Consider the following 14,298-nt stretch of genomic DNA (forward strand, 5'->3'; position numbering starts at 1 on the left):
ATCCCCTGCAGCTGAGACTATTAGGATTCTAAGCTGGGCTGTGAGGAGAATCACACAACTCACCTCTCGCTCTTGCCTTTCACCATGGCGGGAACAGCTGCTGCCAAAAATTGGGGTGAGGAAGAAAAGAAAGGGGTCCCATGGGCACGTGAACAGGCACTGAGACTTTGCCAGGCTCCCTCTGAATTGTTTGTATATATTATCACGTTTATTTGGCATGTCAGTGTACCCCGATTTGGGAGAAGGCTTTTTTACCTTAAGTGGCCACCTAAGATACTTGGACATGCCTGTCACTTCCAGTCAGTGGTTACTCACCTGGTTGTCACCTCAGAGTGTGTGGAACGGGCTGCCAGTCACATGGTGTCTGACTCAGCCTCTCTGGGAGGTAGCGGAAATAAACACAGACCTGTCTGCAGATGTTCTCCCCAGCCCTCTGCGTCCTGCCACCCACTCTCTGGGTGATGGCTTCCCACTGGGCAGTGAGAAGATCCTGGGGGGACACAAGAGCACAGCTAGGCAGCCAGTTTGCGGGGCTCCCCGGTTGTTCTCTGTAGTTCCTGGCCTTGTGGTGGAGGGTGCATGATTGAGAGGCCCACAAGCTGCTCTGCTTGTTTGGCTTAGCTGGATGTCAGCTCTGCAGTGAGTGGGGCTTTTGTCCTCAGCACCTTCTGTATCTGTTACCTGGTAAGGTGGTAGTGCTGTAGGTAATGAGAGGGTCAGGTCTAGGCTGGAAGGGGATTGAAATGCCATCTGCTGTTGCTACCTACCTTCAACCAAAACCCACGTCCCCCGGTAAATACAAAATGAACAATGCAGCAGGCTAACAGAGCCAGCCTTTGTTTATTCGTCATCAGCGATCTCCAGGCCTGTCTCTTTCCATAACGTAGACCAGAACCAGTGGACTGAGGGGTAGGTGAGGGAGGGCTTAATGTTGAACCCAGAACAGGCCACAATTGTGGGTAACTGAATGTATGTACTTTCAAAAGAGTAGTCTCTAAACTAAGCAGAGGCAACTGTTGAGTCTTCTCCTGTTTGGAATGTTTACCTTATTATTTCTCCCTTCCTTTGTTGCAGGCATCCAGTAGCTAAATGTACAGGGATAATTGCAGGCGGGGAAGCTACGTATGGCTTTGTGACTGTGCCCAGCCCTCTCCTGGGAATCCATTTAATTGGATTTCAGAGCAATTAACTGAATGGAGCAGATTTGATTGTTATAATGTGTAGAGCAGAATTATCCAGAAAATTGTCCTTTGGGTCCTTTGGGGGTGGGGGTGGGATTGGGAGTTGTCTTGAAGACTCAACTCCCTGAGACCTTGGAGAGCAGAGACCCCACTCTGAGAGCCCTGTATTTGATTTACTCTCTCCTCTACCTTGTCCAGAATTGAGCTCCGGGCCCTGGGCAAGATCTCAGAAGGAGAGGAGCTGACCGTATCCTATATCGACTTCCTTAACGTCAGTGAGGAGCGCAAGAGGCAGCTGAAGAAGCAGTACTACTTTGACTGCACGTGTGAGCACTGCCAAAAAAAGCTAAAGGATGACCTCTTTCTGGGGGTGAAAGATGACCCGAAGGTACTTGTAGTCCTGCTCCTGGGGCGTCTGCGACCATCTTCTCCGGGAGCCAGCAAGGGTGGATTTCACAGCTCATCCGTGCAGGGAACCAGCCTGTGACTATTAGAAAGGTGCTGTGGGGTGGTGGACAGGGCATAGAGGAAAGGCCCCAGCTAGCATCCTGGGGCCACCGCTTGCCAGGTGTTTGCGTTGGTGAAGTTGCTCAGTGTTCTCATCTGTAAAATAGGAATGACGGCACCCACCAGAAGGGGTTACTGTGGGGACTGAACAACGTGATAAATGTAAAGGGAGTGGCATACAGAGTGGACACTGAGTAAATTTTAGTTCTTCTCTGTGCCCTTTTGCTGGTTAAGTAATGCTGAGAGTTTCATATATTGAGACCAGATGGGCAAAGAGATTATTTGCCTGGTTATCACAAAGATATTCCTAGTCCCATGGAAATGGGCAATGTAGGGATTGGGTAATATGCTTAAATCCTGAATAGCTTGCTGCCTGGTTGCTGGTGAGACCACCAAGCAGCTAAAGGATTCCTGAGGGGGATTTCAGGAGCTTGGATGAGCTGGGAGAGAGCCCAGCAATGGTATAAACAAAAGGCTAAAACTGGACTCCTCTTGTTCCATTTTCCCCCATGGAAAAGTGCACAGGTGGAGGCTCAGGTGGGGGTCTTCTCCCTGCTGAGGGGCTCAGCCAAAGGGGTTCAGCAGTTTTATGGACCTGAGATGGGGAGAGGGTGGAAGAAGCTGTGGGGGAAGGGCTAAGGGTAGAAAAGTACTGGGTACCAAGTTGGAGTGGGGGAGAGAGTCTTCAAGGTTCCCTCCTCCTCCTCTGGAAGGAGGCCTCCAGAGGTCAAGGCCTCAGGTAAAGAGACCTAGGAATGAAGGCTCCTGGCTAGGAATACAACCACGCAGTATGTGGCTCTTGGTTCTCCTCTCTTTACTTGAGATACGCTGCTACCAGCTGGTGACGATATGCCCACGTCTTCCAGTGTGGAATTGCAGAGTTGGCGTCTCTCCTGATATAAAAGATTGATGATTTCTGCTTGAACCTACCTGGATTCAAAGCAAAAGCTTTCTATTGTTTTTATGTAAAATTTGGTTTCTCTATGAAAATAAATAAACAAAATAAAAGTAACCCAAACCAAAATTAGTCAACCAAAAAAATTCATTAGAAAAAATTGGGTTTAACTTATTTTTATTTTTTTAAATGCTTGTTTATTTTGAGAGAGAGAGCAGGGGAGAGGCAGAGAGAAAGGGAGAAAGAGAATCCCAAGCAGACTCTGCACTGTCAGCGAGTGTAGGGCTCGATCTCACGAGTCATGAGATCATGACCTGAGCCAAGATCAAGAGTCGGACGCTTAAGCAACTGAGCCACCCAAGTGCCCCAAATATTGAGTATAAGTTTTTAAAAAGCAGTGCATCCTAAGGCAAATTCAAGGCCATTATAATGTAGTAGAAAGAATACTGGAAAATGAGCCAGGAGGCCAGTGTTAAGAGTTCGGGCTATGACACTGGATATTTCTGAGTGTGGGCAAGCATCTTCCTTTTGAGCCAGTGTCCTCATCTGTAAAAAGGGAGTTGCACTGTTAGCAGTTTTTTCAAGCTTATCCTATCTATGTGGTTGTCAAAGCTGCTTTTCTTTAAGTGCGTTTATAAGGCGTTATCTCAGCCTGATAAGCCCTGTCCAGTAATCCAGGCTTTGTGACTCCTCCTCAAACTTTTGATTCGCATCAGAATGCCTCCTGACTCCTTAATACATGTATGTGTTAACTCGTTAATATGTGTGCGCATGTTAACCTGGATCAAAGTCAAAACCAAATATTTACAAAATGCGAAAATAACACCAAAATGTTTAACATTCCCCTCAACTGTAGCTTTGGGCCCTCCTTGTTTGGATTGCTTAGGTTTTTCTTTTTCTGTCTCCTCAGTTCTCACCCCTGGTTTTCACGATAGGAACATGCCAGTTTTTCAACGTTGGGGAACCAGTATCCCTCTTTCCCTCTTCTCTTCTACTTCTGGCTCCTCCCTCTCCAGTGGGTCCTTCCCTTCTGATGATTCCTCCCCATCTGCTGACTTCTCCCCTTCCTCCTAGTCTTCCTCCTCCTCTTCCTCTGGCTCCTCTTCCACTGACGTTTCCCTCTGCTCCAGCTCCTTACTCTTGTCCTCCTGGTTTTCTATTTATTTTGTATTTCCGGGGAGGAGAGTCTCTCTCTGCAGGGTTGCTAAAATCCTATCTGCAGATCATGCTTTCCTGCCTTTACTCTGAAAAGTGGAGCCAAATGGAACAGCCCTATTTCCTTTCTCAGAATAGCTTTATCACATGTTGCACATGCAATTAACAACCTACTAGCCAGGTTGTTTTGAGAATCTTGGCAGTTGCCTCCTTGAGCAAATTTGATTCACTTCCAAAGCTTGAAGTAACACTCTTCCTTACAACATCAAATTGAACAAGACTTTTATTAATACCTGACCACTTGGTATTCTCCAGCTCTACCCTGATTTCTCCAGAAGATTCCCTACGAATTTTGAGTTTTAAAGATGATGGAACTTACTGTAGATTAGAGATTAGTGCTCATAAACTAGAAGTGCTTCAATGCGCCATTATTTGAGCAAAAAGCTATGGATGAAAGGAAAAATCTAGGTTTGACAGATTGATGGTACACCTCTGGACTACCAGTTACAGAACTCTGCCCAACCAGATGAGACATAGACCCCCTCTTACTTAGGTGCTTGATTCAAATGAGTTTAGGAAAGCAGATATGCACTTGAATGACCTGTCTGGAACCAAGACACGATCCGAGTTAACAGAAGGCGAAGAAGTACTCTGGGGCTAGAGGGTAGCCAGAAGCCAGAAATCTGAGCCACATCAAAGATCAAGACAAAGGTTGGGTCAGGAGTGAGGCCTGTGAGCAGAAATCACAGCACTGGTGGATGCAACACTTGCTGGCGTCAGGCCACGCAAGACCCCAGAGATGCAGAAGGATTCCAGGGAGGCCAGATGCAGAAGGAAATGAGGGTAGTCATAACCGTAGTGTTAGTTAACTAACACTTTAGTTAGTTAAGAACTCTGCGGAAGCCAAAGTGCAGTGCGTAGAAGAATAAATACAAAGGCCATTCCTTAGAAGATCCTGACCCTGAAGCAAGCTGTCCTGGCCAGGGCCTCTCATACTGCAAGGTGGATACTCAGTATAGAACTGGCTCAGGACAGCTGGGAGACCAAGGGAAGATCCTGATCTCCATCTATTAAGGGACTGTATTTTTATGGGAACAGATGCCCATCCTCTTGTTACTTTTTGGTGGTTTGGTGAAGGTCATGATCTCACAAAACAACGTAAGCAGCAAATCGAAATGGAGCCATTGGACCCAATTCCTTACAGTGAAAAAATTGGAAAACTGGTTGAATAAATTATTCTGGCTTTATATAGTGGAAAAGTCTATAATCATTAAGCGTGGTGCTGTATTTTTATATTGACGGGAAAATATCCATAACGTACTGAGTGAAAGAAACAGACTATAGACGGAAATCTGATACTGTTCCAATTAGAAGAAATATTTGGTGCTGTTGGCGTATACACACACGCATGTGCACATGTACAGGTGGTTCAGCCAGGATATACTGCTAAAGCTGTATAAATGTGTGGCTGCTTATGGTCAGTGTCTGTTCTGATTGGTCAGTGCCTTTCCTGTACCAGTTGTTAAATATTTTAAATATTATTCCTGTATATATGCATTGGAAAGTGTTCCTCAAAATGCTATGTTCATCTTTGGGTGGATTCCAAGGATTTCTGTTTTTTCTCCATGCTTTTTTCACGTGTTTTAGTTTAGTTTAGTTTTTTTTTTTTTTTACAACTTCTATATATCATTTTTATGGTCGGAATAAATAACAAAGTTTTTTTCATTTTGGAAAAAAGTTTTATCAGATTTGTGTAGGCAAAAAAAAAAAAAAAAAAAGGAAAAGAAAAAAATTCTTATTTTTGTATTCCGGAGAAGAGTTTCTGATATGGATGAGCCCAGCAAGTAAACTTTTTCTTCGGACACTGAGAAGTTTGGCACTTCTTATTCAAAATTATGATGCCCTCGTGGGGTTTTAATTATGGTGCCTCCTTGCCTGAAATATCAAACCTTGGTTTTTGAAAAATAAGATCACTGGACCATGTAGGCAAATGCGGTAAACCTGATGAGTCTAGATTTCACAGAGACAGCTGACAAATTCTCTCATGATATAATTTGGTCAAGACAAAGAAATAGGAACTGGGTGCAAGGATACTTTGGAAGGGTTTGAATGCCCACAACCACAAGTCCCTTCTATAATGAGCTCAATGGCAAACTGGAGCACGATTTTTTGGTTAAGCCGTAAGCTTCTGTCCTCAGTCCTGTGCCAGTCAGTATTTAAATCCATGACTTGTGCGAAGACTAAAATGCGAGGGCATTACCTGTAGAACACGTGGTTGACTTGAAGTAAAGACAAATAATGGAAGATATTCTGGGTGCTAGAATGAGAATGTCAGATTCTGCACTGGGGTTCCAAAACCCAGGCATGAGCACCAGGTGGGGAACAATTGTCTGGCAGCAAGGTGCTGGGGCTTGGTCAGTCGAAAATGCATGTGAGTCAGAAGCATGATGAGGGAGCTGGAAAAGCTATAGGGATCTTGAGCAGCATTTATGGAAATGAAGCATTCAGAATGAGGAAAGCGTTAATCTTGTCCTACATTGAATGTCAAAGATGGCAGCTATTCAAAGATGCAATGGGTTGCTTCGTGAGGGGGTCTCTAACTCAATGTTCCTTTTTTCCCAGCCCTCTCAGGAAGCGGTAAAGGAAATGATACAGTTGTCCAAGGATACACTGGAAAAAATTGACAAGGCTCGCTCTGAGGGTTTATACCATGAGGTAAGAATTCTTTTTATAGGGATGGGGTGGGGAAGAGGGCAGAAAGATTCTCTAGTATGGGAGGGACATGGGGAGGGGTGGAGATGAGGAGGCTACCCAGCAGGTTGTTTTTCTGGAGGACAGCCCTTGGTTTGCACCATGACTCTTCTTGCCCTTAAACCTTTAGCATCTCTTGGGGATATGTTCTCAGTGATTGCTCAACCGACTGAAACTGGGTCTGAGGAGAGCACAGGCAGCCTGGCAAATGTCCTGGGGGGTCTGTGATATCTCAGGTTGGCGTCAGAGGTGGAGAAATGGAAATGGCAGTGGGTCGCCTGCTTTTTCCTAATTGAATGCATGTCCTGGCTACAGTTTCCAGTCTCTACCAACTGAGCATTCAGCCCTGGCTCTCGAAGCAGCAGGAATTGTCAACTGGATGTACACTAGAATCGTGGAACACTCCTGATGCTCAGGCTCCGACCCAGGACATTTTCACCCAAATCTCTTTGGGGGTAAAACCCAGATGTCAGGATTTTTAAAACTCTCAGGTGATTCCAATGTGCACCCAAAATGGAGACCCACTGCCACACACTGACCTGCAGAGTACTTGCATCAGATTTACCTGGGCAGCTTGTTGGAAATGCAGATTCCCGTGTCTCGCCCCCTAAGATATGATTCGTCAAATCTGCAACAGAACACAGCGACTGTGAATCAGTCTTTCAACAACCCAGGCATGTAGCTGGGTTTGGAAGCCATCAAGGCATGGCAGTGAGAGATGAATTTGTTTTCATTTCCACCTGCTTCTCCTTTATTTTCATCCTCTTCATTTACTCATTCATTGCACATTTGTGAGCCCTTACTGGTGGGGTGACCAACGCGAGACATGCTCCTTGTCTCCCAGGAGTTCTCATGGGTGGGGAGACAGGCACGCCAGCAGGGTGTTACTGTACAATGTGGGAAACCTATGTCAGAGGCACGATGTAGGAGCTGAAGCAATCAGGAGGGCCCCGCTGGTTCCAATCTTCTGACTTCTCATTTCTCCCCTTCCATTCAAACCTAACAGGACCAGGTGTAGACCTGGACACTGGCCCCGTGGGGTTAAGAGGATTGTCTTCAGGATGGATTGATGGTCAGTCCACAGTTAGTCACACCCCCCACCCATGGGACTCTGGGAGAGTCTCAGAGCAAAATTAGTTTCCGCTCATTTGAGATGGAAGGAATTGTGTGACATTTCTCCCATGACAGCGGCAAGCGAAGGGGGAACAATGAACAACTAAAATCTAGAGACCGTCTGACTTTGTAGGATGCAACCCAAGCCCATGTGGACACAGGAATCAGTCAGAAAAGCCTGACTCCAAGCTCAGTGGGGTCAGGCCCATCTTATTCCTTACCAGAACCAAGGTGACATCCTCCTGGTGGGTCTCCCAGCCTCCTGGGAGCCTCCCTTTCTGCCAGCTCATCTTGTATGCTTCCATCGGGGAATGATTGTCCAAACTCTCTGTGCATAAGGACCACCCAGGAGCTTATACACCCTACAGATGCCAGGGTCCCTCCCCCAGATATTTGCTTTCACTTGGTCTGGGGTAGGGTCCAGACACTGCTGTGTTTAAAAATGTCTCCAGGTATTTCCAGAGCCCAGCCAGGGTGGAGAGTCCCAGGAGTGGTGGTTCAGATAAAGCCCGGCTGCTTAGTTTGAATTCTTGCTCCATGTTTTACCACCTGCGTGACTTCAGCAAAGCACTTAACCCTTTCTGTGCTTCAGTTTCCTCATCTGGTAAAACGGGAATGTTAGTAGTACCTATTTCATTGCATTATTGTAAGAGTCAATCAATCAATCAATCAGTCAATCTCTCTCTCTCTCTCTCTCTCTCTCTGTCTTTCATAACTCTCTGCTACCTACTGATTATGAAAACTCATTTTTGTCATATGTCAGCCATATCTCCCACTGTCACCCTTTCCATCCCTGCATCGTAGCCAAATAGGGCCATTTTGCTATTCAGATCACAGACTGGTGCTCCTGCACCTCTGTCAGCCATTTCCTCGGCCTTAAAAGAATGAATGTCTAGTGTCATCGTGGTGCCCCCATATGTGAGCTAAGTGCATGCTGCGGTGCCGTGGTCACGGACAGGTCCTGTGTCTCCTCCAGGTTGTGAAATTGTGCCGGGAGTGCCTGCAGAAGCAGGAGCCGGTGTTTGCCGACACCAACCTCTACACGCTGCGGATGCTGAGCACTGTTTCAGAGGTCCTCTCCTACCTCCAGGCCTTTGAGGAGGCCTCGCACTACGCCAGGAGGATGGTGGATGGCTATATGTAGGTAACAATGCTGGGTCTCAGAAAGTCTCCTGGAAAAGTGTCTATTCCAGGGATGGCAAAGATGGCACCCATATTGCTGTGTCTCCCTCCTGCACCCACGGGAGGCATCAGTAATCGACCATGGTCCTCTTTATCTTTAAGTTTATTTATCTTATTTTGAGAGAGAGAGAGAGAGAGAGAGAGAGAGAGAAAGCATGTGTGTTCGCATGAATTGGGGAGGGGCAGAGAGAGAGAGAGAGAGAGGGAGAGAGAATCCCAAGCAGGCTCTGCACTGTCAGCGCAGAGCTTGATGTGGGGCTCGAACTTACAAACTGTGAGATTATGACCTGAACCGAGATCAAGAGTTGGCTGCTTAACTGACTGAGCCACCCAGGTGGCCCAGTCCTTTTTATCTTTACAACTGAGTCTTTTTACTGTGGTGCTCTGAGTGGTACTGACCGAATGATCAGAGTTAGTACCCGAGATGATGCCTATGGGTCATCCCTGGTCTTTCCCAAATCCTCTAGCACATCTACCACTTGGGTGGCCACTTCTGCGTTTGGTTTTCTTAAGGCTAAGTTCAGCTTGCTTTTAAGTGCTTCGAAAGGATTTCCCCCTGGCAGTCAGCACAGGCAACCCTGTGACCTTTCTTTTATTAAAGAAAAAAAAAGGTGTTAGCCATCCTTGCTTATAAATTAGAAAATGCACAGTTCCTGCCTTCCCTCTGCCAATGTCTTTCTCTTGCCTTCCATGTCCACATTGGCATGTGAATTTGTATCTTTGACCAAATGAGTATATTGGCACAAGAAGGTACATTTTTTTTGGAGAGAATGTTCCTCATAAACAAAAGCCAGGAAGACTGTACAATATGCTAAAAGGAAGCTCTGTTAGGACCGTGCCAAGGAGGTGAGAATACAGTTCTGTCCCAAAAAGGACATTCAAGTTATTTTTATTCCCCTGAATGTCTACTTTGCAGGGAGAAGGCTGGGGTGCTCCTGAGAGCTCCCAGCCTCCTGTCTTCTAGTTCAGAGTCCAATCCTGACCCCATTTCCCCATGAGGACTTGCCTTGGTGGCCCAGGTCAGAGTCTCAGCTCTCACAGCCTCACCATTCGGTGTTTTCGGTCACTGCCCATCTTCTCTGTGGCTCAGGCCCTGCCCAATGGGCTGTAGATACCTCATGGTGCTGATGGGAGAGCAGATGGACTGAATCAATGAGGGTACATGGTGAGCTGTCAAATACCGTGCACCTCTCAGGAAGGTTGGGATGATTTGTACAATTATTTGCTATGCCCCCACAGGAAGCTCTACCACCCCAACAATGCCCAGCTGGGCATGGCCGTGATGCGGGCAGGGCTGACCAACTGGCATGCTGGGAACATTGAGGTGGGGCACGGGATGATCTGCAAAGCCTATGCCATTCTCCTGGTGACACATGGACCCTCCCACCCAATCACCAAGGACTTAGAGGCAAGTAGCATCTCAGAGATGGGCGTCCTTGTCTGGTCTGAGCTCTCTAAGGATGGGAGCTGCAGACCCCAGAGTTCTGGACTCTGCATTTGGGGAGTCCCATAGATTGTCTGCTGGAGCAGAAGGGAATTCAGAACTGCTTTAGTTCACCACCCCCCTTGTTTTACATCCGAGCAAACTGAGGCCCCGGGAAGGGGATTAACCTGTCTCTGGTCACGTCGCGAGTGGATGGCAAAGCTGAGGTTTGAACCCTGAGATGCTCCAAGTGTGGACTGAGAAAGCCTAACCAGCAGTATGCGTGCGGCCACGTGCATTAGAATTTGTGCCGCATAGAGCAGAGCTGGGGAGCATAGGCCCTGGAATCAGGCTGCTGAGACTGAACTCCAGCTTTACCACTTTCTAGCTGTGTGAGTACAAACATGGAATGTGTGGGCCCCAGTGTCCTCATCAGTAAAATGGAGAAAAAGGATAGGGTTGTGATAAGGGTTCAGTGAGTTAATGTGTAAAAAGCACTCAGAACAGTGCCTAGCAAATGGCCTGGTCTTAATAGCTGGGGTTTCCTTTGTGTTTGGAAGAGCTGGTTTATTTGAGGGTGACAGGGTTCAAAGGACGGTCCTCATTCAGTATGGTACAGGGAAAGAGGACAGACTTCAGTGTCATAAAATGTCTGAGAAGACTAACTTTACGTATAGTATATTAAGTTTGCCAAAGGCTCTGCCTTTTTCACTGCTGTATCCTTAGTGCCTCAATGATGCCTGGCCCTTGGTAAATGTTTCTTGCATGGAAATATGGGAGCACAGGGGCTTTTCTATGCATCACAAACTGTAATCTTCTTGTTCCATTGTGACGTATGAAGGAATCTCACCCACTTTATGTGTGAGGAAACTGAGGTCTGAAAGGAGGTGTCATTTGCCTAAGGTCCCACAGTGTTAGTTGGGACCTATGTGCAGGATCCAGGGTTCAAACCCAATCCCCACTTGTCAGCTTCTGTGAACAAGCATTCTCTGCTGTGAACAATCCCTCAAGCTACTTTCTCGGGGGTCTGCCTCCCTCTCCCTAGCAAACCGAGCCCACTCCCGGAACTTCAAGCCCCCAGAGGATGTGTGTGTGTGTGTGTGTGTGTGTGTGTGTGTGTGTGTGTGTGTGTATCTGTGTGTCCTCTGAGTGGGAACAGCTGAATCTCAGAGTCTGGGAGTCATTTACCCCATTGTCTGCCCTTTCCAAAGGGGCGAAGGTAGGTCAGAGGCCAATACGTCCTGGTGACCTGTCATCACCGTTTATCGTGTATTTATGTCCCACAGGCCATGCGGATGCAGACGGAGATGGAGCTGCGCATGTTCCGCCAGAACGAGTTCATGTACCACAAGATGCGTGAGGCCGCCCTGAACAACCAGCCCATGCAGGTCATGGCAGAGCCCAGCAATGAGCCAGCCCCGGCTCTGTTCCATAAGAAGCAATGAGGACCGGCCTGGTGGGGGAGGGGCACCGTGGCTGGGGACCTGGGGAGACGTTCTGGAGGTGGTAGGTTTCTGGGAAGACCCTTGATGAGGAAGTCGGGGTCATGTTCACGCTTGTTGCTGTGGGAGTATACTGCTCTATGTTCCTAAGTTCATTTTGGTCCATTTAAACTCAGTTCGATTCAGTTGAACTCGACCCCAGCCCAGCCTAGCCTAGCCCAATTTATCCTGTAAATATTTATTGGGTGGTAGACCCAAGGGATAAAGAGGCTTCAAATGTAGCTGGGCAGACAAAATGTAAACAATTAAAGCACAGTATAATAATAAATGCAATGGTAAACTATATGGGGGGGGATGCAGTGGAGGGCAGGTGGCTGGTGTGTGTGTGTGTGTGTGTGTGTGTGTGTGTGTGTGCGTGTGTGCGTGTGTGTGCGCACACGCATTTGGAGGAGTGTCATGGAGGAGATGATATTTGAGCTAAGAGGGTGGCAGGTGCCAGGAGTCTCAGGTGACTGCTGACCCACCTGTGCAGGTATCTCAGGGACTGCTGGTCTTACTCATGGTCTGGAATACTCAGGTCTTGTCCGACTAGGATGGATGATGTCTAGTTTCCTCAGATTAGTGTGGGATTATAAAGAAGGGGTGATGTTTGGGCCATTTGAGTTCTACTCAGAGAACCAAAACCTCTTAGTAAATATGAGAATGAGATGAATGTGCAGAAATAGGTGGGGCTTTGCCCAAACCACTCAAGGCCTCAGTTTAAAGTCTGGATTCCAAGTATTATTCTGAAACTATTTCTAAAACACACAGAGGGAGTGTCTCCCCCCACCCATCCTCACTGTCAAGCCTTGATTCCCTGTGATGTGGGTGCTACTTGAACAATATCTGAGATTTTATTGGCCACTGGTCAACCAGGATTGAAGTCTTAGCAGGGTGAAGCTGAAGGAGAAGCTTGGAAACACACATACCTGATGGTCATGGGTTCAGCAGAATTGGTTTGGGGAGGTTTTATTTGGTTACATGTAAGGCTTAGGCGTCATCATAGGCCCCGAGCAAATTTCTATTCCTAGTAAGGAATAATTATGATTTCTCTTGCTTAATTTCTCTCACTGCCCATCCCCCGAGGCCTCTGCAAGTCTCACCAGGGGGAAAGTCTAATCCGGACTCTGCACACCTAGGTTAGGATCTCCTTGGGGACGTGACTGACTTGTCATCATTTCCTGGGAGGTTGCTGTGGTTTCCACCCAAGAGTTAGGGTCTTGGGATCAGCCAAATCTAGTTGTCCTATTACCTTCTGGGGTCCTAAACTTCTCACCAATGTTTTGGGGGAATCCTGGAGCAAAGCTATCCATTTGGGGAGTGTCACCAACTCTTCTATACCACCCGGGGCCACCCTTGACCCCAGAGCTCTAACCATCTGGAAGCGATGCCTCCAGGCCCCATATTTGTCATCTCTGCCTAAAGTGTTGGTTCCTCTGTTCCTACTTTTTCATCCTCAAAACCACCCACTGCCTCCCTCTTAACCTTTCCAGTGGCTCTGCAAATATGCCAAAAAACTGTCCAAAAGCTCTGTGAATGTGCTACGTCTTTGCACAATATTCATGTCTGGCATTTGGCTCTTCTTCAAGGATACCCCCTTCTCTAGAAGCTTTCACAGGAAGATTGGCCATTCTTCCAAGCCTTCATACCAACAGACCTACAGATGGCACCAGCATTCTTCCAGGGGCCCAACTGCACATTGAAATAATCGCTTTTCTGCGTCCTATAAAACCTGCCCCCCACCCACTACCCTTCTCTGTCACTGTCGTCTGCCATTCCGCCGGTCATGCTCCCATATTCATGGTCTTATTTTCCACCCCCTCTGCCTCAAATTTGGTGTCTTCAATGTCCCCTCACAAAAATCATCTAGTCCTCTTGCTTCACAAATTCTTTATTTACTCAGTTACAGATATCTTTCCAGTTTTTCCATTAGCACCCTCTCCTGGCCATAGTTTCTCCATTCTTATTTTATTTTATTTTTAAGTAAACTCTACATGCAGTGTGGGGCTTGAACTCACAACTCTGAGCTCAAGAGTCACATGCTCTACTGACTGAGCCAGCCAGGCGCCTCAATTTCTCCATTTTTGATGTTTAACTTTCTGGTCATTGCTTCCTACCTTTTCGCCTCTCTTTTTTCTCCACCCCAGATTACTATATGACATGTATACTGGAGTGTTTCACCCTGCTACTTTCTTTGCTTCCTTCCAAATAAGCTTCTGCCCATTGTCACTTTCTGCCTGGCAGAGTCTCAACCCTGGATTAATTTGGCTGTCTTGTTTTCTGTCTGCTGCTCCTGGAGATGCTAAGAACAGTCAGAGAGAACAGTGGCTCTCTGAAAACATGCACTTCTACAGACTCCTTGCCAACCTCAGCTGGCCTTTGGGCACAGCCCAGAAGTATTTCATGTGCTCTGCATTGGCTGTCTCTCCCTTTTGCCCAGTAGCTATTTGAGGCCTTCGCTCCTGTCCTCGAGTCCTCTGCTTTCAGCAGAACCTCATCTCCTGCTTCATGGAGAAACAGAGGCCAGAAGATGGGACTCCCTCAATCCTCTTCCCACATTCATGCACGTCTTGTCTGTGCTTGACCTTCTTTTCCTCCTTCCCACATTCG

The 14,298-nt window shown here is 47.1% G+C and overlaps 1 protein-coding gene across 2 annotated transcripts in view; it reads left to right on the forward strand.

Moving 5' to 3' along the window:
• Positions 1-11,992, forward strand: part of SMYD1 (SET and MYND domain containing 1) — a 39,936-nt gene extending 27,944 nt beyond the window's left edge. For both annotated transcript variants that reach the window (XM_003984235.5, XM_045054535.1), the window contains 5 exons: positions 1,380-1,569; positions 6,361-6,453; positions 8,579-8,742; positions 10,024-10,192; positions 11,494-11,992. In XM_003984235.5, coding sequence (XP_003984284.1) covers positions 1,380-1,569; positions 6,361-6,453; positions 8,579-8,742; positions 10,024-10,192; positions 11,494-11,652 — 775 coding nt within the window. In that variant the 3' untranslated portion in view covers positions 11,653-11,992. The remainder of the gene's footprint in view (positions 1-1,379; positions 1,570-6,360; positions 6,454-8,578; positions 8,743-10,023; positions 10,193-11,493) is intronic.
• Positions 11,993-14,298: the final 2,306 nt, after the last annotated feature.

The sequence above is a fragment of the Felis catus genome, chromosome A3 (assembly GCF_018350175.1).
Source record: "Felis catus isolate Fca126 chromosome A3, F.catus_Fca126_mat1.0, whole genome shotgun sequence".
NCBI lineage: Eukaryota > Metazoa > Chordata > Mammalia > Carnivora > Felidae > Felis > Felis catus.